The sequence below is a fragment of the Monopterus albus genome, unplaced genomic scaffold (assembly GCF_001952655.1).
Source record: "Monopterus albus unplaced genomic scaffold, M_albus_1.0 scaffold123.1, whole genome shotgun sequence".
Taxonomy (NCBI): domain Eukaryota; kingdom Metazoa; phylum Chordata; class Actinopteri; order Synbranchiformes; family Synbranchidae; genus Monopterus; species Monopterus albus.
This window is the reverse complement of record NW_018128003.1, coordinates 98,998-123,675: the sequence shown is the minus strand read 5'-3', so window position 1 is coordinate 123,675 and position 24,678 is coordinate 98,998. Positions and strand designations below refer to the sequence as shown.

At 40.9% G+C, this 24,678-nt stretch overlaps 1 protein-coding gene across 1 annotated transcript in view; it reads right to left on the bottom strand.

Annotated features, from left to right (window-relative positions):
• Positions 1 to 24,678, bottom strand: part of mpped2a (metallophosphoesterase domain containing 2a) — a 67,241-nt gene that overhangs the window by 16,357 nt on the left and 26,206 nt on the right. Inside the window, 1 exon segment of the mRNA XM_020612336.1 lies at positions 19,663 to 19,888. Within this exon segment, the coding sequence (XP_020467992.1) occupies positions 19,663 to 19,888 (226 nt within the window).

The following is a 24,678-nucleotide window of genomic DNA, read 5'->3' as shown; positions in this document are numbered from 1 at the left end:
GAATGCTATCACCGCCAAGCAGAAACCAGTAGGTAAGGCTGCCCTTCTGTTTATGGAACTGTCGTTACTGCTGTGATTGATGGCTCGCTACATAGAATCCACATCTCCCTCATGGGCCACAACCCCCGTTGGGAGATATAGCGGGAGAAGCAAAAGAGTGCGAGAGTGTTGGTGTGTAGAGAACACTGAGTAAAAATGAATGACTTGAAAATCCAGCTCCAGCTGCGGTGAATGTTAGGTCAATTTTCTAGAGTGCTCTGCTGTTTGAAGACTGATCCAGTTATTACATTTAGAGTAATTACAAAATAATTAATTTAATAGAAACAAATTGAATCAGTTATCAAGTACTAGTTCAAAGAATTCAAACTATTAAGGCAGTGTGGCAAGCCATGCTTCACACGGCCAAAGTATCTTGCACATCACAGTCCAAAACCATTTGCTGCTGTAACAACCTCCTCTCCTCTGAGGTCAGGCTTTCCACCAGATTTCTAACCCAGGCTGCAGTGATTTGTTCCCATTTAGTCACAAGAGCAGTGGTGATGTCCAACACTAATGCTGTGTGATAAGGTCCAAGTTGTTCCAGTTCATCATAAAGATGTTGGGCAGGACTGAGATCAGGGCTCTATATAGGTAAGTTGAGTTCTTCTACACCAAACTCTGCAAACCATTTCCTTACTGTGATTTGGGGCACTGAAATAGCAAAGGCCACTGTCCAAACTGCTGTCACCAAGTACGAAGTAAACTTAATTACTACTAAATTATCATTAGGCACAGTAGCAGTGAGACTTCCCCTACTGAGAACTAAGGGACCCAAAACATGAACCCACCCCAGAACAAAAGTGACCACAGCTATGTGAACAGGGGTGTCCGGACAGCAGAACACATATGGATTAATTACCTTCAGTGAGAATTGGTAGTGTAATCCTCACCCACTGTGCTGTACAAGCTCCCTACAGAGGATAAAGTGGTGGCTGCTTTTAGACAATGTGAAGTGTGAAAAATAACACCTTAAATAGTCTGAATGAACCTTTGCCTTGTTGTTTTCCATTTCAGTCCATCTTAAATCATTAATGTTTTCTTCCTTCTAAAACTTGCAAGAACACTCAGTGAAGCTGGTACCTCTTTTCTCTCTATCAAAAACCTTCCAGCACTTAGCATCTCTAGTGCTGTGTCCAGAGTTGCTGTCATTGAAGGTATTACTTATTCATCTCAGCTTTTTATGTCTGCTGAATTCAGCTGTGCCAGCACTTAGGTTGTTGACCTTTCACACCAAGCTTTACAGAGAATAATGGCTAGGACAGTAAGGTACACTTTGAACTGAAGTCTATGTTCAGGCAGAAAAAAGATAAGTCACTGTGGTAAAAGGTGCAGCTAACACAGGGCTGGTATACCTCAGGCCATAGCAGCTGGGGACACAGGGATTCCTGGGCTTCAAATATTTATGCCCTCATAGTGTTATACTCAGCATGGGACAGAAAACAAGATGGAGTCATGCTGAGCCCAGAATCTGTACACATATATACACCAGGACAAACGTGGCAAAAAATAAAAACAGATAGATGGGCAGATTCAGGTGTCAGACGTGTCCCCTCTGTAACCACAACCACAGTGTTAATGATGATGGAAAGCAACTGCTGCCTGACGGCCAAAAAGGCTGCCTGGAATTTTAGAGCTGCATATTCTCTGTTGACTGAGCATGTAGCCCGAGGTTGGGTTCAGGTGGAGAGCGAGGGACCGTCTGCTGACAGATCACCTTTATTCCTGGGCTGGGTGCTGAGCCATCTTGGGCTCTCTTCCAGGGGAATGGTGATTGCATTTTATAGCCTCGAGCAGTCTCTTCATGTCATGTATTACTCCTCATGTTGCAGACATCTGGCTAGCTCTGCGCTCTCCTAGTCTCCCCTGTGCACCCTGCTGTGTTGGATTGTTTGATTAAACCTGCACTGCTTGTAATCAGACTCAAGAGCTCTTTCCACCCCCCATACAGCATACCAGCTTCCAAACTAGATAGAAGTCACATAACTGCATGCTCATTCTGGCTATTGTCATCTGACATGTTTTCACTTTAACTAGGAACTTGGGCAGGACAGCCAAATCTCCAAAAGTATGAATTTTTAGGCAAGTTGAAAGCACCAGAAACAACCATGGTGTATTATGCAAAAGAAATAGGGTTTTCAGGGGTTATACCCCCTAAAAACACACAACCACTACAGCAGGTCCCTTTCAAATTTGTGAGGTGAGAGGTTTGGGTAGACATGTTCTCACACTGCTGACTCCAAACAAATCCAAACTGTAATCTACACCATGTCCTGTGTTACACTGGATTTTACCCTGAATAAATTCACCTATAATTCAAATCTTTGCAGGTCATCGTCAAAAAATTCAGCTTCTTAGAACTAATAATATTTTTATGTGTACTTTAAGAGTTACAATTCACAGAGAAGTTCCAGATAATTTCAGCATCTTATTTCAAAACAAATTCAGTTATGCTTTTAATCAACCAGGAAGGTAATAAATCTTTAATGTCACATAGCCTCTTACTAGCAAACAAATTTTCAGTTAAAATCAAATCTTTGTTTAAGTCCTTGAGAACATATTTAAAAACATTTTTAGTCCTGTTCTAGCACTGAATATGAATACTGTTTTATGAAAAATTTTTATGGTAATCAATGAACCTCTGAGCTATTTTTCCTCTCTCCACACATTATTTCACATGTAAACTGTTTTATGTCCTTTAAATTCAAATTCAGCCAATACGTACAGCTAGACCTCCGTTTTAAGTCAAACTTTCATAAAGTGTCTGCTGGTTGAATCATGGTTCTTTTATCACGCATACATTGGCAACATGACACCAAACAGTGTAGATTGACCTATGCTATCTATTTGCACTTGCTAACCCCTTAAATCGTGAGCAGCATGGAACCTATTTATTACCACTTGCTCATCTGCCCCATCATGAAGCTATTCATTATCAAGGTGACTAACCTGTACACTAGCAGCAATGCTATTCATATCCTGTTAGTTAGTGCAGGTATGCTGTTAACAGGCCATGTGCCATTAATTCTGCAGGTACAAAGGGAGATGTGACCCCGTTTCAAAAAGCAGTGGTGAGCTGCTGCACAGCCATCACCAGTCGCTGTGTGTTTAACAGGCCTCATAGGGAAGAGAGACTTACATTGTTTACACACAGTGGCATCTCTGAGCTGGTATTAATAATAGAGCCACTTAGCATTCAGAAGCACTGGTCTCAGCCGCGCTGTTTGTTTCACAGGTCATTAAATTTATGCCGCAGCCCTAATGTTCATTACAGCAGCAAGCTGGCCAGGGGTCTGTAACACTCGCTCACTGTCTTTAATCCCCTGCTGTATTCCTAAAACCAGCTTTCTTTTCATCCCTCGCTCATTCTCCCTCTCTCACATCTCAGTCCATTTGCTTGACAACAATCTTCCCCTGGTTTAATTAAAAGCACTGTGCCACTGTTTCCAGGTTTCTTTTCTTTCCCCATTTGACTATATTTTCTAACCACCACACACAGGTGAAAACCATCATTTCAAACAAATGCCTGCACAAACATTATTGTGACAGAAGAGCTTGTGTTTTACATAAAAACACTCTCTGATGTGTAGTTCTTCCAGCTAAAAGCCGTAGCTATTGCTGCTGCTACAAAAAGCTGCTGCTGTGAGGACAGTTTTGCTAGTTTAACCTTTGTAGGTGATGCTGGCAAGAGGAAGCTGATCCTTGCTCATGCTTAATGGCTGATAATTCCACTTCCACTGTGAACAAATCAAGGTCACGTGAACAGAGGCTGGGGGTCAAAAGATGGCAAAGGCTCACACAATGTGAAAACTCATTAGGTGGATTTACGAAGACTTTGGAGAAACGACAAAACTGGAAATCAGCAGAGAAAACAAAGAAATGAGGTAAGGATACCGGCAGAATCCTTTTTGGCAGGTGTTTTCGTATTTACCTTCTTTGTCTTGTACGTCTATACTCCAGTCTTCCATTTGGGCACCTATTCTTTGCCTCTCATCAGGTGCTTCAGAAAAAAAAGTCTTAATCAACAGCTCAAAAACATGAACATACTGCAATCAGGCAAAAGAAGCAAAGCATAGCAATCCTGACAGGGGGAGTGAGATAGGAGGGCAGAGTTAATGGATGGAGCAGGTGAGAAGGGGTCGGGCTTTAACGTGCACACACACATACACATAACACAGTGTGGATTCATGCTACAGCCACAAACAGCAGCCCCACAGGTTACAAACCACCCAACAATCCCTTCATTATTCCTCAATGGAACCGATAAAAAAAACACAATGCCACACAGTCCTGCAGAAGAAAACACAAACAGGCAATCAAACACTGTTTAATCTAATTAATCCTCTTGGAAATGTAGCATGCTTTGGAAGCCGACTATAGTCACTGGAAAGGATTTGCAAATAAAGGACCAAGATACTCTAGCAAACTCCATATTGAGAATCCAAGGATTAAAGCGGCATACATTAAAATTCAGAGTCCCTTTTGAAATTCAAGTAAAAGGGCTGTAATCAAAGAAAATGTCCATATTTTTTATTACCTAATAACGTCAGGCAAACAACCTTGTATTACTCATATGTGCCTTTTGGGGGTGTGAAAAAATGTCAATAAACGTGTATCAATATTATTACATCAACACTGTCTGCCTAATTTATCACCTAAAGAATCCTGCAAGCACTATATATATTTTTACTATAGGCTATTCCTGTGCTCAGACTGCACAAAAAGTGATGCTATGATGTTGGACGTTACAGGGACTTTGATATTTAAGCAAATGCAGATCCCATTGTTCTAACTGAATAAAAAGGACAATCTTTTTTACTCTTTATACTTCGAATTTTCCAAAAATTTGGTCATAAAAAAAAAAAAAAAAAAAAATCACAATACATCTCCTTGCTTACAATTTCGTAATATATTGCAATACTTAATCATAAATCCTATTTCATGATGTCACCAGATTCTTGCAAATACAAAGGCCTATTTTCAACTGCTGCTATAATCATCATAATCTATCATTAGTAAGATAAGGTGAAGCATCTGCAAATCTGAAGACAGCAGTAATGGTATAACTCTCAGTGAACATTAGCCTAATTAGCCATTCATCTGATGCACACAAGCAAAATCTATAAAACTAAACTTATAAACTTAAAAAAACTCCTCAAAGAGACAAATCCTTTAGAATCCAGTAGACTGATTGAAACTTGGTCATAACTGCTTGGACATCATTCATATCCAACAGGTTTCTAATGTAAGCAAAGGTTACCATGTAAAATGTTTACAGGACTTCATGCTATCAAACCTCTGGCAGATATCACAGCTTGCAAACGCTTTTCATAGCCAGCTAAAAGTCTTTCAATTCTTGTACTTGGGATCTTCTCCCATTCTTCCTTGCAAAAGGCTTCTAGTTCTGTAATATTCTTTGGTCGTCTTGCATGCACAGCTCTTTTAAGATCTACCCACAAATTTTCAATGATGTTTAAATCAGGGGACTGTGATGGCCATTCCAAAACCTTCAGCCTGCGTCTCTTGAGGTATTCCATAGTGGATTTCGAGGTATGTTTAGGATCATTGTCCTGTTGTAGAAGCCATCCTCTTTTCAGCTTCAGCTTTTTTACAGATGGTGTGATGTTTGCTTCCAGAATTTGCTGGTATTTAGTGGAATCCATTCTTCCCTCCACCCGTGCAATGTTTCCTGTGCCACTGGCTGCAACACAACCCCAGAGCATGATAGATCCACCCCCATGCTTAATAGTTGGCAAGGTGTTCTTTTCATGAAATGCTGCTCCTTTTTTTCTCCAAACATGCCTTTGCTGATTGTGTCCAAAGAGTTCTATTTTAACTTCATCAGTCCACAGCACTTGTTTCCAAAACGCATCGGGCTTCTGTAGATGTCCTGTTGCATACTTCAGACGTTGGATTTTATGATGGGGACGCAGATAAGGTTTTCTTCTGCTGACTCTTCCATGAAGGCCTTGTCTGTGCAAGCATCGCTGCACAGTGGAACGGTGCACCACCACTCCTGAGTCTGCTAAATCTTCCTGCAGGTTTTTTGCAGTCAAATGGGGGTTTTGATTTGTCTTTCTGACCAGCATACGAGCAGTTCTGTCCGAGAGTTTTCTTGGTCTTCCAGATCTCATCTTGACCTCCACAGTTCCCCTGATCTGCCATCTCTTAATTACATTTCTTACTGTGGAAACTGCAAGCTGACAACGCTTTGCTATCTTCTTGTAGCCTTCTCCTGCATTGTGGGCATCAATAACTTTCATTTTCAGGGTCTTACACAGCTGCTTAGAGGAACCCATGGTTGCTGGGTGTCCACAAGTGTGTGCACAAGGTTTGAAGAGTCAAAGTATTTGTACAGCTTTGAAATTGGCATTTACCAATGACAGCTGTTGCTGTGCATCAGATCTAACGAGCTGATTAAGGTCTGATACCTTGTGAGAGACTTTGAGACTCTGGAACTCTTAGGGTGCCCAAACTTTTGCACCATGCCATAATAATGTTTTTATTTTTTATTTTTGTTCAATTTATGGCATAAGAAGTAACTATGCATCACTGTTTGCAGAAAATATTGTGCATTTTTTCCATTTCCAAGAGAAACTGTGTTAACATCTGTTCAAATAAAAAATCACCAAAATCTGTTATTTATCAAGGGGTGCCTAAACTTTTGCATAAGACTGTATAGCTGGTTAAATGCCAGAAATATCACAAGGCACAAAAGGGAAAAACATGAAAATAAAAAAAATGGTTTTTAATAAATACCTCAGGTAATGGAATAAAAAACAAGTGCTTCTCTCAATATAGTTTGGTTCCTTTGATATGAATGAAAAGAACTGGGAAGATTTAATAAGATGAATTAAAACCAGTATTGATAAACCTATACCCAACTGTTCTCCTGGGGTCCTCTCCTTGGCAATGAGTTGATCCTCACCCTCTGTGTCTCTTTATCTGTCATTACATGCATCTGTCCTGCCTTTTGTACAGTTCACCCAGAGTCTGATCTGCCACTGCAAATGCTCAGAGGCTCTGCAGCATGTTGAGTCATGCGACTTTCTAATTCAAGCTGACGCCCGCCAGCCCCACGGTCAAAGGTCACCACGCACCCGCTGACACGGGCAGGTAGCCAGCCAATGTGAAACAGTCTGAAAGGCAGGTCACCCCGATTAGCCTCGCCTCCCCTCCTCCATCTCCTTAACCTGTCCTCCTCCCACACTAGTCGCTGCTTTCTTCCTTTTTTTCCCTGAACCTCTCCTCTCTAGGTTTTGTCTTCTCATGAAAGCACGTCCACCTCCATACATTTATCCACTCAATGATATGGGAGAGAAACCATAAAGACATAAGAGAAAAGGAGGCAAGACAGAGAGGAGGAAGAGAAGCATTCAAACAGCAGCAGCACAACATCTATAGGAAACTTGCACTTCAGAGGCCTTTCGATATGGTGAAAGAGTTGGGACACTGCTGTGAAGGCCATCATCGGCCAGCCAAACGTCACTTGGGGGGGAATCTCTGGAGGTGGAGAGGTGAACAACTCTGTCTACCTCTCATATGAATGATCCTATTTGTTCACCATAACAATGGCATGCTGTTGAACTTTGTGTGCCTGTTCTTTAGAGCACAGTCAAACCGGGCCTTGGTGTGTTTCGCAGTGAAGAAAAAAGATTTTCAAGGACGCAGGTTTTGAAGTAGGACCTGCAGGAAAGCCATTTATCATGCTCGCAAAGAGAGAGAGAGACAGAGAAAGGTCTGAACTACAGTGTAAGAGTCCCTTGATGTATTTGGTCAAGTACAAGTGAACCGGAGCTTGTAAACAGAAGTCACGTGGCCTCAGTGGTCCCTTGTTTACTGGTCAGAGTTGTAGCAGCATATCGACCCTGGGGGTCAGACAAGGCAACCGTGTAGTCACTGCACAGTGACTACACATCTACATTTTTTCCCCCAGGCTTTACTTTGTGCTGCTCAGATTTCTGGCCACAAGAAACTGCCGCCTGTCAGAAAAATATCCAACTCTTTTTCTTCGTCCTGTCCAGAAACCTTTGCAACAGGGATAAAATAAAAGTTGAGTGTTTGTCAGTTTATAGATCATACATCTCCTGAAGTGACATTAAAGCTACATCTTTGTCAGTCATCCCCAAATCCAAATTGTACCAGCATACTTTGATATCAAAATGAGTACCTGCTATGCAAAATGCCTAGAGGTTGGCATGTCAATTTTTTTCTTCATTTTTAAAAAAATGAGGACTGATCCAATCAAGTAATAACTCAACAATACTATACTATAAATGTGAGCAGCCACTCCGTGCCAGTACAGTATAAAAAAATAAAAAATACCCAGCCCCGTTTGTCATACAACCCATAATTTTTCAGAATAACTTATTTCATTTAAAGATCAGGAAACCAAACCAAACTCAACCAAGCTCTGAATCAGAGACCAAGACATGAAAACTGATGGAATTAAAAATTGATGGTAAGAAACACATGGACGTCTCTGTTCACACTGCAACCAAAATTAGCTGCAGATGAGATGCATTTCCTTTTTCCTGCCGTTAAGGTTCTCACTGCCACAGATGGATGTGTGTTTTTCACACTTGTGAAGTAAACCAAGGGCTTCCTGATTAAAGATGGAAACCACACTAAGTGAGAAGAGCCTGGTGACTTGTACAGGTGCATGTTCTGCACACTTCATACTGAGGAAGAGTAACAACTTGATGACCGGAACATTAGGTTAAAATTTCTTAAGAAACATTTTATACCCATTACTTTACATAGGTTTGCTCAGACAAGATCAAGAAAGATAGAGTTCCTTATCCATCTTGATTGTCCTCATCAAAGGGACAAGGCTGTTGACATCTCAGACAGGGTCAACTGAGCTCTCTGTCTAAAAAAAACACTGCCAAAAAACAATGACATGCTAACCGAAAGGAACAATTATTACCTTCCAGTCAGAGGCCCTGTGTGTACAGCAACCACAGACTGTCCATACCGTCAAGGACACCAATCTGACCTCAGAGCGGCGCTAACAGTCTGCTACACAACTGGAAAGCAGAAACACACACCTGGCTGAAACACAGCTTCTTCTCTCCATTATCTAACATTCTTATTTTAGTTCACAGAGCACTCAGTTTTTGGCTTACATTATAGTCATGGCTGGAAACCTCACAGGAGACAGTGCTAGTGACATAAACAAATTAAATAAAAGGCTAATCTCCTGGCTTTTCTATCGATATACAGGCTACCAAAGTAACGTGCTAATATTAGCCATTAGCTAACTAAGTAAACACGTCTATATGAAGCTTCTGGTACCATATGTTCAGAAACACATTTTTTCTGACAAAATCCTGACATCTAGAGATGTTTCCAAATCAATACCAAACTAAATGACTTCTCTGTCTTTTACTGGATCCACCACAAGTGTCAACAAAATGTCAAAACAATTCTCATGGTGTCTTGATTTGCAACTGGGGGAAAAGCAACTGAAAATAAAAAACAACTAAACAAAGGAAAAAGCTCTTTTCTTTGTAGGGGATTTTGTCTTTTCCTGTGTAAGGAAATATTTTTCACCTGATATTAGACCAATGACTAGGTCTTGTTGCTTGAAAATACTCTACAATATGTCTACCAACTGGGTGAGGTCATTCCACATTTGTGAACTTGAGTAGATTTAAGTCACACCACATTAAAGAAAAAGACTCTGCCTGCAACATGATAGCTGACTTAACTCGATTTGGACTGCACTAAAAACAAGTCCTTGATGCTCCTCCTGCAGAAAACACAAGCAACAACAACTTATCAAGATTGAACACCAGACTAAATGACTTATTAAAATGGACAGGATCCAGAGCGCGATTTGGGTTGTGTCAGCCCTTTTCCTGGCCTGGCAGTGTTTGATGGAGCTGCTGACTGTCGTGTGGCAGACCTCTGCTTGCCCGGCCAGTGACTGCTGCACACGAGGCCAGAGAGGAGAGATTTATTAAACAATGGTGAGGACCCATCACTCTCCCTCTGACATATTTGGGACTCATCTTTGGATGGGGATTGAGCACCAGTAGGAGTCTGAAAGATGGGAAACATCTATTCCATTTGCATTATGCCAACATCTTCTCAAACAGTGTGTATTTGTTGGTTTCAAGCAGTCTGCACTTTTAAACGTTGAATGCATTTCATGTGTTTGTAGCATAATGGCCATTTGAGAAACATGCCTGTGTGTTTGTGCATATGTGCCTGTGTATGCAGCGGGTGGGTTATTTAACAGAGAACACATCGTACTGAAAAGAGCAAGAGCGCCATGAGAAATCCATCGCTTAACCCTCTCATGCACTTCTCTGACACATACTAGTAAACAGTTCATAGTGTACTTGAGTATGCTTCAGCACCAGCTGCAGGAGGCTCCACATAGCCTGAATCTCCCCATGTCTATAACCTGACGGCCACCTGCAGCTGCAACTAGCAACCATAGGTGTGCCAAGCAGGGCCAGCAATAAATTGTTGCTTCTGTCCGTTTCATATCTAAGGCTGCAACTAACAACTCTGTTAACAAAAATGTATTCTGATTACGTGTTTGAACTGAGAATCAGACCAAAGCAACAGAGACGCCCAGTTTTCTATCATACATGAAGAAAAGCAGCAAATGCTCATGTTTAAGAAGCAACAAAGTTTAGCATTCAGCTGCAGATCAATTTTCTGTTGGTCGACTAACTGTTTTGGTCACATTTCATGTCTGTCATCGTTGATTTTCTCTGAACAAAAAAAGAGCAAGAGTGTAAAGTTTTCTAAAAAGCCATATGGGGCAGACAGTCCCTGACAACCAATGACACAAAAATGCTAAAAACTTTCAGCTTTTTTAAATATATAAACATCCCAGTAGTTTAAATAAAGAAAATTCACTTAATTTTCTAATTGAATAAGTCAGTTCTTTCCACTGCATGGTTTTGGTCATAATGTCTCGTTTCAGAGATTCTGAAAGTTTGACCAAATGATCTCTCTGCACAGTGAAAGAAACAAGGGCAAAATGGACATGAAGCCCTTGACTTTCTGGTGACAGGCATTTGTTAGGGCCCATTGCCTCAGTGGAGTAACGCTTCCATGTGGTCACAGTCTGACAGAGAAAAACGTGCGTGTCACTGTGTGCGTGTGTGTGTGTGTGTGTGGTGGGCAGACAGCCAACACAAACTGACAGAGGCTGGCGCCAGCAAGGGGGTGACTTAGGGGTGATTAAGCTAAAAGCAGCCAACACAAATGTCAGATCTCAGTGACGTGGACATTGTTAGGTATTTTTAGTCAGATAGACATTGGATAGATACTTTATGTATTAGAAATGTTTAGTGGAGATAGGATGTCTAGTTAGACTGTTAAATGCTTAGTCATGCTTATGAGTTTCTACAGGGTACATCTGGTCAAGGATAACTAGAGAGAAGAGTTGATGACTGTCAGCAGACAGGATGTTTAATATTATTATGACGTGTATAACTGTAGCCTTAGCCATAATATGTTCTTATGTTTAAGTCATGACATGTTACTAGAGGTCGTGTGAGAATGTTTTTAGCTACACACCACTTAATCAACAGACACACACACACATTGATTTGCTTCATGTTTTGACTACTGCTATGACCAGCTGCAAAGCTGGTAACAGAGACGTCTCGGTTGACGTTTCTGTGTAGTATGGGGCTAGCCCAACCGAGGGGATATAATGTATAGGCCTGGTGGGTTCAGGGTCTTTCATCTTACATCTGCCTGCGAGCAGTTTGGAGGTGCAAGATACCTGAGCGTGTAATGTTAATTTTACCTGTGATCCTTTGAATAAATCAGCACTGTTTTGTAGTTACTTGGACTGTCTCGTCTCTCAGAGTCAGTATGGTAAAAAGGACGGGGTACAACAACATCATTAGTTAAAAATTAAGTTTAAAATGCCAGTATTCACTTTCACTCACGTGTTACACAGCTGTCCATACACATTAAAGTTTGGAAAAGAAAAGCACAATAGTACACAAAATATTATATTCTTCTTCACTTTAATTATTTTAATGCTTTGAATGCAAGAGACCATGCAGAATGATTTCAGGTGGCCTAAGTACAGGGAACAGCATATACTGTATGTATCCTGTATAAATAAATATGGTATTTATTCAAGATCCCTTAGTTCAATAAGTGTTTTATATTTTATTTTCTTTTGGAAAAAAGAGTGAGATCAAGCATTTAGGAAGTAAAGTAGAAAACTTACTTTACTGACTTTGTAAGAAACAAGTATAAAGTGAAACACATAAGTAGAAAGAAGTATTCCAGGCCCAGTGTAGCCCAAGTGCTGAGCAGTAGTTCACCATTCATTTTGTTTTCATCTATCTGCATTAAGACATGCACTGATTAGCCACAACATTAAAATCACTGGCAGGTGAAATGAATGTTTACTATCTTGTTACAGTGGCATCTGTCAAAGGGCAGGATATATTAGGCATCAAGAGAAAAGTCAGTTCTTGGGATTAATGTGCAGTAAAGAGGAAAATGGTCAAGTGTAAGGACATGAGAGACTGACAAGGGCCAAACTGTAACAGCTAGACAACTGGGTCACAGCATCTCCAAAACAGCAGGTCTTGTGGGGTGTTCTTGGTCTGCAGGGGTGTTCGCTACTGGTGACGGGGCCATGGGCACTGAAGTCTCATTGATGCCTGTAGGAAGTGAGGGGTAGCCTGTCTGATCTGATCCCACAGAACAGCTACTGTAGTACAAATCTTTGAAAAAGGTTCATGCTGGCTGTGACAGACAAGTGTCAGAACACACAGTGCATCGAAGGTTCCTGCATATTGGGCTACGTGGCTGAATACCAGTCAGAGTTCCCATGCTGACCCCTGTCCATCATTGAAAGAGCCTATAGGAGCGTGAAACCTGGACCAGGAAGCCATGGAAGAAGGTGGCCTAGTCTGATGAATCATATTTTCTTTACATCATGTGGATGGCCAGGTGCATGTGCGTCATTTACCTGGGGAGCAGATGGCACCAGGAAGCACCATTGGAAAAAGGTGAGCTGGCAGAGGCAGTGTGATGCTCTGGGCAATGTTCTACTGGGCCCTGGCATTCATGTGGATGTTACCCTGTATCCAAATACAGCCCTTCATGGCAGTGATGGCAGTGGCCTTCAGGATAATGTGACCTGTCACACTGTAAAAATGGTTCAAAAATGGTTTGAAGAACATGCTGAGATCAAGGTGTTGACTTGGCCTTCAAATTCCCCAGGTGTGCTGGACAAACAAGTGTGATCCATGGCGGTTCCACCTCGAAGCTTACAGACTTGAAGGATGTGCTGCTGATGTCTTGGTACCAGATACCAGAGGACACCTTCAGAAGTCTGTGGAGTCCATTCCTCAAAGGGTCAAAGCCGTGTTGGCGGCACAAGTGGGACCTACACAATATTAGGCAGGTGGTTTCAATGTCGTGGCTGACTGCAGTATTCTCATGATGAAATATTCAGCTTCACAGTTCTTGCGTCTACATAATTAATGAGGTAAAGATAATTAAAATCTGTTCTTACATGAGAGTTTAAGTACATGATGACAAACATACAAATTTCTTCTTCTAAAAACATGACTAACATTTTTAATGTACTTGCTTGGTAAATATTGTAAGCTGTCCTGTATTGTGATCATCTACTAAAAGGAGAAGGGAGTATGGCAGACACACAAGTGTTGTCACATCAGTGTTTTGAGTTCGGTCTTCACGGTGGCTGTGGCTCAGGAGGTAGAGCGGTTGTCCCCTAACTGAAAGGTTGGCGGTTCTATTCCCGTTTTCCCCAGTCCACATATCAAAGTGTCCTTGGGCAAGACGCTGAACCCCAAGTTGCTCCTGATGACCAGAGCAGTGCTTTGCAGGGACAGCACTGCCATCGGTGCATGTGTGTGAGTTTGCACTACAGATGGCTGCCTCGGTTCTTACCGGAGAAAAATTCCTTGTGTGTTTAACATACTTGGCCATTAAAAGTGATTATGGTTATATGTTGCAATATCGATATAGAGGATAGGATCTGGATGGCTTCAGGGTTGATAAACTTCAAACAATTCAAAGAGTGTAGTCACACACCAAACTGGAAAAAACATTTTACTGACCCACATGTGGGGAAACCGGAAAGGGCCTTCTCCAGAATGAAGCACACTATTGTCTAAAATATAAATGTGTGGTTTAGCCTTAAGATTTTCCCCAAATGGAACTAAGCCCTGGAATATGTGGACAGGTATGTAGACAGTGAGACAGAGGCACAGATAGAAAGAGGAGGGGAACAGGAGTACAGAGCAAACAAACCAGAAAGATTGCTGCCCTCCACATAATGAAAACAGCCAAGGCTAAACATGCTGATATTTAAACATCACCACTGTGTATCACTCCCCCTCTCGCTCCCTGTTCCTCTGTCTTTCTCTCTCTCACACACACCGTTGACCTTTACAGTGAAAATGAATACATGAATAAAACTAAAATCTGCAAATGACAAATCTGCATTTGGCCCTCCGGGTTTCCCCCGAGGTGAGCTTCATAGTGGCAAATGAGGGCAGTCGAATTTAATCTGCTGCCTGTGGGAGACGCACACAGGCAAGCCAGCAGACTGATTTGATATTGAATAAACCAACCAAACACTGATTTGCCATTTCACTTCTTAACAGGAACCAAAGTACGTACTGTGAAAAAAGAGGAGGGAAGAAGAAAATCACATGGCAGGAAAGGACAAATGTAAAATAATAACCAGAAAAAGAAAATAGAAAAGATGAGAAGGAAAGAAAAGAGACGAAGAGACAAAAGAGAAGAGAAAATGTATTCTGCAAATGGGATAGGAGAGAAGTGGAAAGAAGAAATGAGAGAAGGAAGACGAGAGTAAAATCACTACAGGAAGAAGAATAAGTGAGAGTGAAAAGAAGGAAGGAGAGATAAGTGCCTCCCAGTGGATGAGGCAGAGGAGGGCTGGGAGGATGAGGGAGGAGGCAGCAGAGGGAGCAGCAACAGTTTGACCTTCAACTGGGGAGTTAAGTTGTGGTCAAGTCCAGAATCACAAAACAGATTAATCTCCCCCCCACACACACACAGAGGGAGAGAGAGACAAAGCAGGGGTCTCGCTCTCAGGTCTTCCCTACTCGCACTTCTCTGTTCTGAATCAGTCAACAGAGCTTATCAGACTCAGTAAAACCGGCAGGATTCCTCCCATATCTCTGACCGGCTTGCAGTTGGTCCTTCTGTTTTGATGTCTAATCTCAGTATGTGAGAGTGTCACCTGCTAGCCTGTTTATGTGTTGGAAACGTTTTACTTGAATTTATGGGTTTATACTTGAGAAAGGATAGCCTAATCATCATCATTATCATCATCATGCTGACTGCTAGGCTATAGAGCACTACAGTGACGACACAAAAAGGGCTTGTTCCAGAAGTGATTTTCCCATTTACCGTTTTCCATAAGTCTCCCTCTCTCTGAATTTTATTATAAATATAGGCTATGCACACTGGATGGTAAAGGTAATTAATAAAAAATACAGATTATTTTGCATTACATTGTAAAACAAAGGTGGTGCCACCATTTGAGAGGCTATGAAATGTTAGTGTGGAGCCCAGACAATGCTGTGTGCTTGTCTCAAGTCTCCAGAGCCCAAATTATATCAAACTGTAAAAAACTGAAAAATCTGAAATTCATATCCTGTATTCAAGACAGAAGTAAAATATGAATAAATATATTAAACTGGTTTGAAGTTCAGAGAAAATGACTCGGGGTTTTACCTTGCCCCAACTTGCTGTCTGGAGCATAAAGAGTTAATGATGTGAATAAAATCCCAAACTGTCTGACCCCAAGACGCCTTCAGCCCATCTCTGGTTTGAATGACAAGATGCAGAAGCCTGCTCATCTTCTCGCTGTGTGAGTTTGGGGAGGGTTAGGTACTCGCTCTGTTAAGCATCTGACATTAAACAGTGTGTGTTGTGTGTCTTTCATGGTACAGTGGTCTCACTCCAAACAGGAGTGAACCAGGTGAGAACGGTTTTACATTTGAATTCACCCTGTTAAGCTAATCATTCATATCACCAATTTATTCTAATAAAATCTCACATGTTTTCTCAGAGAAGTACCTCATTTACTCTAAACACTGACCGTGTGTCAGTAGGTTAATTTTAGTTTAAAAATCTTGTAGACTATGCGATTCCAATGTCCTAATTCAGCTGGAAATTATACAGCATTTCCTTGAAGCTTTGCAGCTCACATCTCACAATATGTGGCGAATCAGAGCAGAATTTTGTTTCCGGGGAACTGGAAAGACTACATTTTGGCTAATGAAGCCTCGCGATTGCCATACAATTGATTACTTTAGGTGCGGTTCTGAACAGTCTTTACTCGCTCAGATTTAGGAGATAAAAGTTTCACCTATCAGATGATATGATGTGAAAACAAGTCTTGTTTTCTTGTTCACATATGGGCCCAATGAGAGGATATCAGACACGGCTATGTCTAAAATCCTTTAAGGGAAAGCACACTGTACTGAACACGATGCATCAACTGTTCTGATGCTCTGTGGTATATCTAAATCTTTCAGCTGTAAATGGCCACATGCTGAAAAGACAACCTGCTTCAGATAATTACGACATAGATTTGCTGCAGCAAAAAGACAATTTTATTTCTATAACCTTTAAAACAAATTTAAATTATGGTATCAGAAACCGGATGGCAATGGATGGAAGGGTGTAATGTTGCTAATTAGGGCAAAAAGTTTCCTTCCATCTTGCACAAATGAAAACCTGCAGTGCCACTGTAAATGGCACTGCTGCTTTTCAACAATTTCTGAGAGAAATCTAAACTTCAGAGACCTGCTTGTTCTTTTAGTTCATGCCTGAACACCAAATCCAGTAGTTAATGCGTCTTGCAAACCACAAGCAATTAATTATTTGAGTGGATTTTATAAAACAGCAGAGGAGATAAAGAACATATTGAAATTGTGTATTTCATTGCCCTGATGTGAATCTGAATACTGCATTTTAATGATGTGGTATTCAGACAACCGGTCTGCTGAAAACGGTTTTCAGTCAGTGTAGGAACAACTTCCCTCTCATCTTAAATGTAGAGTGACTGATGGATACAAAAAGCAGAAATCCAAGTTTTTACCAAAGAGTTTTTTAGTACGGTGTACTTTAGTTTGAGATGTTTTAAACTAACAAAATATTTCTGAGGAAAATAGATTTAATAACATATATGACTACTGTAGTTGCAACATGGCAGTGTAACATTTAAAAGCTGGGACTACCAAAGAGCATATAACAATAAAACAAAAAACCTAATTTAATACTCAATATAAAGATAATTAGGATGTATAGTATAGAACACGAAGAATGAGTATTTGTGAACTACTTTAATACTTTTTTTTTTTTTTTTACTCATACTTATCTATGTGAGTAAAACTGTGTTACAGTGGACAGTTGCTGCTGGATTGACAAAGTGAATGTGAGCAGATCACTACAGTGTTTATCAGTAGTAGTTACACACATTTGTTGAGTGATGCTGTCTCATTCTGACCCATAGCAGCGGACCAATGAGGGCTCAGAAGAGCCCGGCCACCTAAGTAGTGACTTGGTGAGCTGATGATGAAGTGAGGGGTCACTGCGGGGCTAAGTGAGACCTCACACTGGACAAGCAGGCCAGACCTCGGGTCACAATGGCATATGGGTATGAGGAGGAGAGGAACTGAGGAGGGGTAGAAGGAGGGTGGCCAAGCTGTCCGTTCCACCTCTCACAAGACCCCCAGCTGTCACAACCCCACGCGAAACACCAACCACAGAGGGGGGGGGGGGGGGCAGCATCCTTCCTCTTTCAAACAGAAGGATGGAAAAGAGGAAGGATGGAGGGAGAAGAGAGGGTAATCTATTTTTCCTGCTGCTATGATGTCTGAGGAATGCTGGGATTTGACCCCGCCTCTTCCTGCTGCTGTGAACGGCCAATTCTGAAACCAGGCTGCGAGCCTACAAATTATAGCCGCCAAAGGATGCAGGTGTGACCTAAACAGTTATTTTAAGTCATGAGCAGACTTGTGAGAACCACTGCACAGAAAGAGCAGAGGGAGTCACAGCAGGACAAGCAAAGCTGAGGTCAGAGTGCAAGACTATTCATATACTGTAACATGTCAGTAGTTCAGACTGAAATACAAAGCACAGGTGAAGGGCAAAACAAGAGAGCATCACACAGACAAAGAGCAGGGACCACCGGAGACAACTATCAGCACTGTTCTACGATTACTTCTACTGAGGAGAACAGAAGAGATGCATATTTAGGATTCAAGCAATTATCATCTAATAATGCTGAAATGATTAGCCTATAATAAATCTGTTAACCGATCAATGGGGACATAATTCATTCTTCACACTAGGGAGTGCGTTAGTTTGTGTCGTATGTCATCATATTAAAAAGGTATGGACAAAGTAAGTGAGCAATTTCACGACAAAACCGTAAGACCTTAAGATAGTTTTTTTACATTTTAAAGACCAAATGATTAACTGTAAAAACAAGCAACATTTGTCCATGGATGGATCTAACAGTTATGTATCAATTTAAATTGTGATAGCGATTATATTTTAACTGTTGATAACTGAATGTACTCCAGATTTCATGTTCTATTGTTGCCTTAATGTGCACGTCATGTGAGGTATAATGGTAAATTTTAGCGAACGTTTGAGATTTTTATAGCACTCGTAAGGGTTTTATTAGGGGTTGTCTGTCTGTGTGTTGCATGTTTCACCTGCCTGCAAGATGAACGTCCCTTTAGATACACCAAGTGAAACTTCATAGTTAAATACCAAAATTAGTATAAGTACTGTAACACAGGCTCCTTGAATAAAACATTTATTTTAAGTAAACTAGGCAGCTGCAAGAACCCCAACCAAATGCACATGCATTTTTTTCCCAAGGCATAAAACAAGAATTTTATTTGATATACAGTAGCTATAATACTGGATAGTGGTATTTCTTTTACAATCACTGGAAAACACTTTCTCCAAAACGGTGGTTTTTAATATAGCCATAAAATGTTTGTTCTTTGGTATAGAACCTACAGTTTCTGCCAGTCATCAACTATGAACTGACAATAATTCCACACAGGTTAAAACTGCATGAGGACTTACCCATCCATGAATGCAGCAGTGACATGGGAAGAGTTTTCTTCCATAATTAGTAGCTTCCCTGCACAAACACTTCTCACTTTAACAACCACCACCTGCCTCTGTTGAATGCACGCGGCTTATACATTCCTCATCCAACGCTCTCTCCTGCCAGTGTTCTGTCCACACCTGAGAGCCTATTGACAGGGTGTCCTGGTACCACGCGTATCACTTAACCCTGTGTCAAAAGACAGGTGTAACATAAGCCTGGGGAGCAGGCGAAGGACCTGAGCTCTTAAAGGAATGTGCGAGCTGGGAATAACACCCTGCATGTAAGGGCGGGCCCTCACAGAGAGCGTGCAGCAGAGAGCAGAGTTACTGCAGAGAGGCAAGGTGGAAAACAGCCAGACACTGGCAGAGGAGAAGCACACCTTCACCTCAGGGATCCACAACACAACGAGACAGAAGTGTGATTCAAGTCATTATGAAAATACAGAAAGGATGGAGAATAAAAGAACGAAGGGTTGGTGCTCTTACCATGGCGTCCCGTATATCCGGAATCCCTTTATGGTGACATCTGAGTCCTGCAGGTACACACAGTTTGTGAGGAGTGACTGGACATTGTCAAAGTCCTCGGGTTTGAGTTTGGAGACTGAGGGAAATCGGTAGTAATCCTGCTTGACCAGCTCAGCCATAAAGTCCTTATCAAAGGTCAGTTCGTGGTTTCCGGCAATCACCACTTTAAACTCATATGGGAGGCCGCCTAGAAGAAACAACCAGGAAGAGGGTGGTGAGCTGCAGTCCTAAATTTTCTAATACCTCTGACCTCACCTGTGACAACTATTGGCTGTACATGTGAATGAACAGTATATCAGGACCACTGGCTCCACCAAAATGTAGCTGAAAATGAACGCAATGAAAGCAAAACTGAATTGAGGACATTATGGTGCTAATGGTAATAAGTAGTGTGTTTGACTGATACTGATCAAACTGATTTGTTCACCAGTTTTGCATCACTCTCATCCAAAAGGCTGCAATATTCTGTGCCTGTTACTTCAGTTACAGCTCCCTTCTCATTTGAAATGAATGAAAAAATAATAATTTGACCTAAACTCTTAACAAAGCAATGATTCAGCATTCCTGACTATTACAGGCTCATACTTAGCTTCAGGTGCAAAAATGTTAAACCGGAATACAAACGAGTTATTTGGTCGAAGTAGTTCTGAAAATATATTTGTACACATTTTATAGAATGTTAGCAAATGTACAGGGACCCCACAGAATAATTTTCTTAATTAAAATTCTTAAACACACACAAACATAGAACTACAACAAATTATTTTGATTTCATTACACTGCAGTTCTTTTATGCCCAACAAATTCTTCACACACTGCTTATTTTGTCCACATTGTGCAGCTCTGCTCTACTTTAAGGCGGCATGTTATAAAATCACAAAAGGGTTGCACTTTCCACCTGGTTGGGTATTTCTACAGAAACAGCAGGTTTTCTTAAATGTATGTGAAGTAAACACTCCCCCAACTAGCTTCCTGTATACTTAACCCTGAGCATAGATCAGGACTGTAAAGGCAACTCGGACAAGTGGAGGGGAAAAAACACCCTCCATTCAGGCAGTCGGAGAGGTTACAATCACAGCTGACAGTGCTGCTTGACCCCAGAGGACCAACGTCCATCTCTGCAGATGCCGGACAGCTGCAGAAAGCATGAACCTGAACTAAATAGAGAAGAACATCTATTACAATTCTCATCCCTTCATTTTTCAACTTCTGCTGTGCCCTTTTCACTTTCCTTTGCCAGGGTGATTTGTCCCAGTTCCCCTTTGCCATCAAGAAACTGACTTACTACTTTATTCCAGCCGACTGAACACTCAGCAGAAAGGCCTGGCCTTCATCATCCTTCCATTCGCTCTCCCCGTTTCTTTTGTCTCTCCTGCATTCTGTTTTTTCAGCTTTCAGCGTCCTGCTGATTTTGTTCCAGTCTTCCTTTCTTTCTTGATTAGCCTGCTCTATAGGTGCTGTAAAATCTACAAGCTAATTTATGTGCAGTTGACAACAGCCATAGGAAGAATCCCTGCCCCCAGTTGTACCACCCACAAACCAGGCAACAGAATTTTTAAAAAGTGCTACAGCTAACGTTTATTTTTAATGACGTAACACTTATCTGCTGATTATTAACTCAATTTATTATGCATTAGGCCTATAAAATGTCAGAAAACAGTAAAAAAAAAAAAAAAAAAAAAAAAAAAAAAAAGATGACAATTCCCTACAACCTCAACTTGGTTGCTGTGTTCAACCAACATCCTAAAACAAAGTGGTTTTTTTTGTTCACTATCAACTAACACAAAGAAAAGCAGCAAATCTAAAGAAGTGAGAAGCTGGAACTAGGGAACGTTTGGCATTTAAAAGAAATACTTAAATGATTATTTAATCTGTAAAACAGTTGCAGATTAATTTTCTGGCCATTGACTAATTAATTAAAGCTATAATAGGCAGCTCTTGAAATCAATCTAGCGTTAGCATAAGACTTGAAACGAAATCACTCTGTTCCTCCCACCCCACCCTCACCCCGCTACGCTACATCATAGCGACACCTTCCAGCAGCCTTGGTGTGACCAGAGAACTAGAACAGAAGCTCTAATTGCAGCTGTGAGCTAAATGCCTGGCTTCTGACATTGGCTTCGTCTGAATGGTTAGAAGGGTGTAACTTTAGAAGTGAATATCACTGCACTACTGCCAGGCTGTTCAATGCCTGGGTCACAGAAACCTTTTACAGGACTACGATACATTTGGGGGGGGGGGGTTTACATACTATATCCTTAATCACAGGATTTGAACAAAACACAACTGCAACTTTCAACCAACAGCAGCAGTAGTAGCATCAAAATAACAGGAGTGACAACTCTGTGCTATTCTATTGAATTTTTTCCTCGTTACTAAAGCAAAATTTTTTAAAGTACTGTCATATTATGTGGCTGATTACTTAATATTGTGATGTCAAGAGCAGTTCTACAATATTGTATGGACCCAATACTGCACTGTTCCATTTTGCAACAAGTCATGCTTTTGCTTTCTGACCTGAAAACAGTTTTAATAGCCTGTGTGAATGTGTGAATGTGGATGACAGTTTTAATAGCCTGTGTGAATGTGTATATTACTCCAACACTAAATACTAGTGGGAAATGGGTTCCGACATTAACTTTGGGCAAATACGTTGGTAGCTTGTGACTCACATTTTCAGCAGTGTATTCAGATGAAATGTGTCACTTAATAAATGTCTCCTCACAGCCAGTGATTCCTTAAAGTAGCACCTCGTGAACTCTCCTTACAATTTTTCAAAGGTCTTTTGTTGGAGCAGCTGATAGGAAGACAGCTCAGTAAGCTGGTTTTGGTGATTTGGAGGTATAAAGACATCTGGGCATCTGATTCACCCGAGCATACTTGCAACTGCACATTAGACAGATTTTACAAATGTATGTAGATTGATAGGAGTGAAGACTTCTGGCTTACCAGTATGAGGTTATACCAGTTTTCTACAATGAATTCTGTCCATTTGTTTTGCTCTGACCAGTAATGGCACAAGACTGTGATGCACGCTAATAGAGCAAATAAATTTAAGGGGCAATAAAGAATCTAATAGGACTTATTGTTGACTAAAAACAAAATGACTCGCATTATTAAGCTAAAGAAATTATTATAGGTCAAGTTCAAAAATGAAAATAGAACTAAGAAATTGAAAACATAAAAATAAAAATTCTGTCAAATTACACTGGCTCAGTGCGGAGAGAGATTAAAAAAAAAATTCCATCTCATTCATCTGAAGTGTGTGTGTGAGAGAGTTTTCTTTAATGCTGAAAATGAAAGAATCATGGTTCCCCAGTCTATAGGTTTCATTCCTGCCGTTCTAAATTAGCTCTTACCACGTCTCAGGATCATAAATTTCAGTCTAACCTTATAGGAGAGCACCGTCTCTCAGTCCCCCAGCGCTCTAACTGGATCATGCATCCATTTACACACACACACACACACACACACACACCCCAAAGCGAATCATCCTCTCCACCACCAGGCAGAGAAAAGGTGAGGAAAACATAATTACCATCAAACTCCATCTCCATTACTCTGCTGGGAATTTCTACTGCTTTTTATTGCCACCATGATACATATTACAGAGGGTTGGTGGAGTGATACACCTAGATTTATTTTTCATTCTTTGCTCACAAACAGGGGCATGAAAGCGAAGAAGAAAATCAAAACAAAACTCAGAAGAACAAGAACTGCATGTGAACAGAAGTGTTCATCCTATCACTCAAACAGGGAAACTTATAACTATAATAAGATTGAAGAAGGAAAAAAAAAAACATGTGTGCACTCAACATATTTAAACTAAAAAGTGTTTTTCACAACAAACAGGAGCTTAACAGGAAATAATACTCTAGATGACATCCCGTAAATTAAAGAGGTGATAATTCTTCTTCTTTCCCTCAAATTAATACTTGACAAAATACAATGGAAGTGAATCAATACATTTCCTAAATAGCGCAGAAGCAGCAAATATGCACCAGTTTTATGGAACAAGTTTTCACCAGTCCGTGCAGAAGCAGCAAATATGCACCAGTTTTCACCAGTCCGCGTTTCATCTGTATGCATTCCTCAGCATAGAGCAGCGCTAATGAAAGTGCACACGGTTCACTAATATTCATGACAAAGTGTAACCACCGCAAACTATACTTTCTACATTGTGCGTAGCTGACTAGGGCTAGTGCAAAACAAAAGGCTCTCTACCACACACCCACAAACACTACCCCACACGAACAGCAGAGTCACTGTGTAACAGTGAGAGAAGTAGCATACAGCACCACAGCAGATCTACGGTACCTCTACCAAGAGGAGGATTTTACTTATTTTGCAAAGGTAGTAGAAATACAACACAGTTATTAGAATTGTGCAAAATAAAGTGAATGTTTCCAAACGTCAGTGGTGAAGTGACTGTTACAAATGGCTGCTGGTTGATGCTGTTAAGCATTACCACTGCTGTGGAAACTATTACGTGACCTCTGCCAAAATATGTGCACTTTTTTGTTCAATACTTTTGCCATTTTTGGCTTTATGCGACACGGAATTGCAAAGATGCAGACACACAAGATGGGGAAGAGCCACGGAAGTTGCAATTATGTGGGATGCACTGTAATGATTCGAATGAAATTTCAGATGTGACTGAAAAACTCATTAAAAACTGTACGACAGCAATCATGATTTTTCAAATCAGTTTCCGCACACCTCTGAGGCAATGTAAAAAAAATTGAATAAAAACTGAATAAAACTAATTTGTTTTCTAAAGTAACACTGCAATGTTAATGTCAGGTTATTCCTTCAGATACTCTGAACAAATTGTTAGCACTATAAATGTTTTTTTAACCTTTATTCCCATCCATCCATCCATCCATTTTCCTCTGCTTATCCAGGACCGGGTCGCAGGGGCAGCAGTCTAAGCAAAGATGCCCAGACTTCCCTCTCTCCAGACACTTCCTCCAGGGG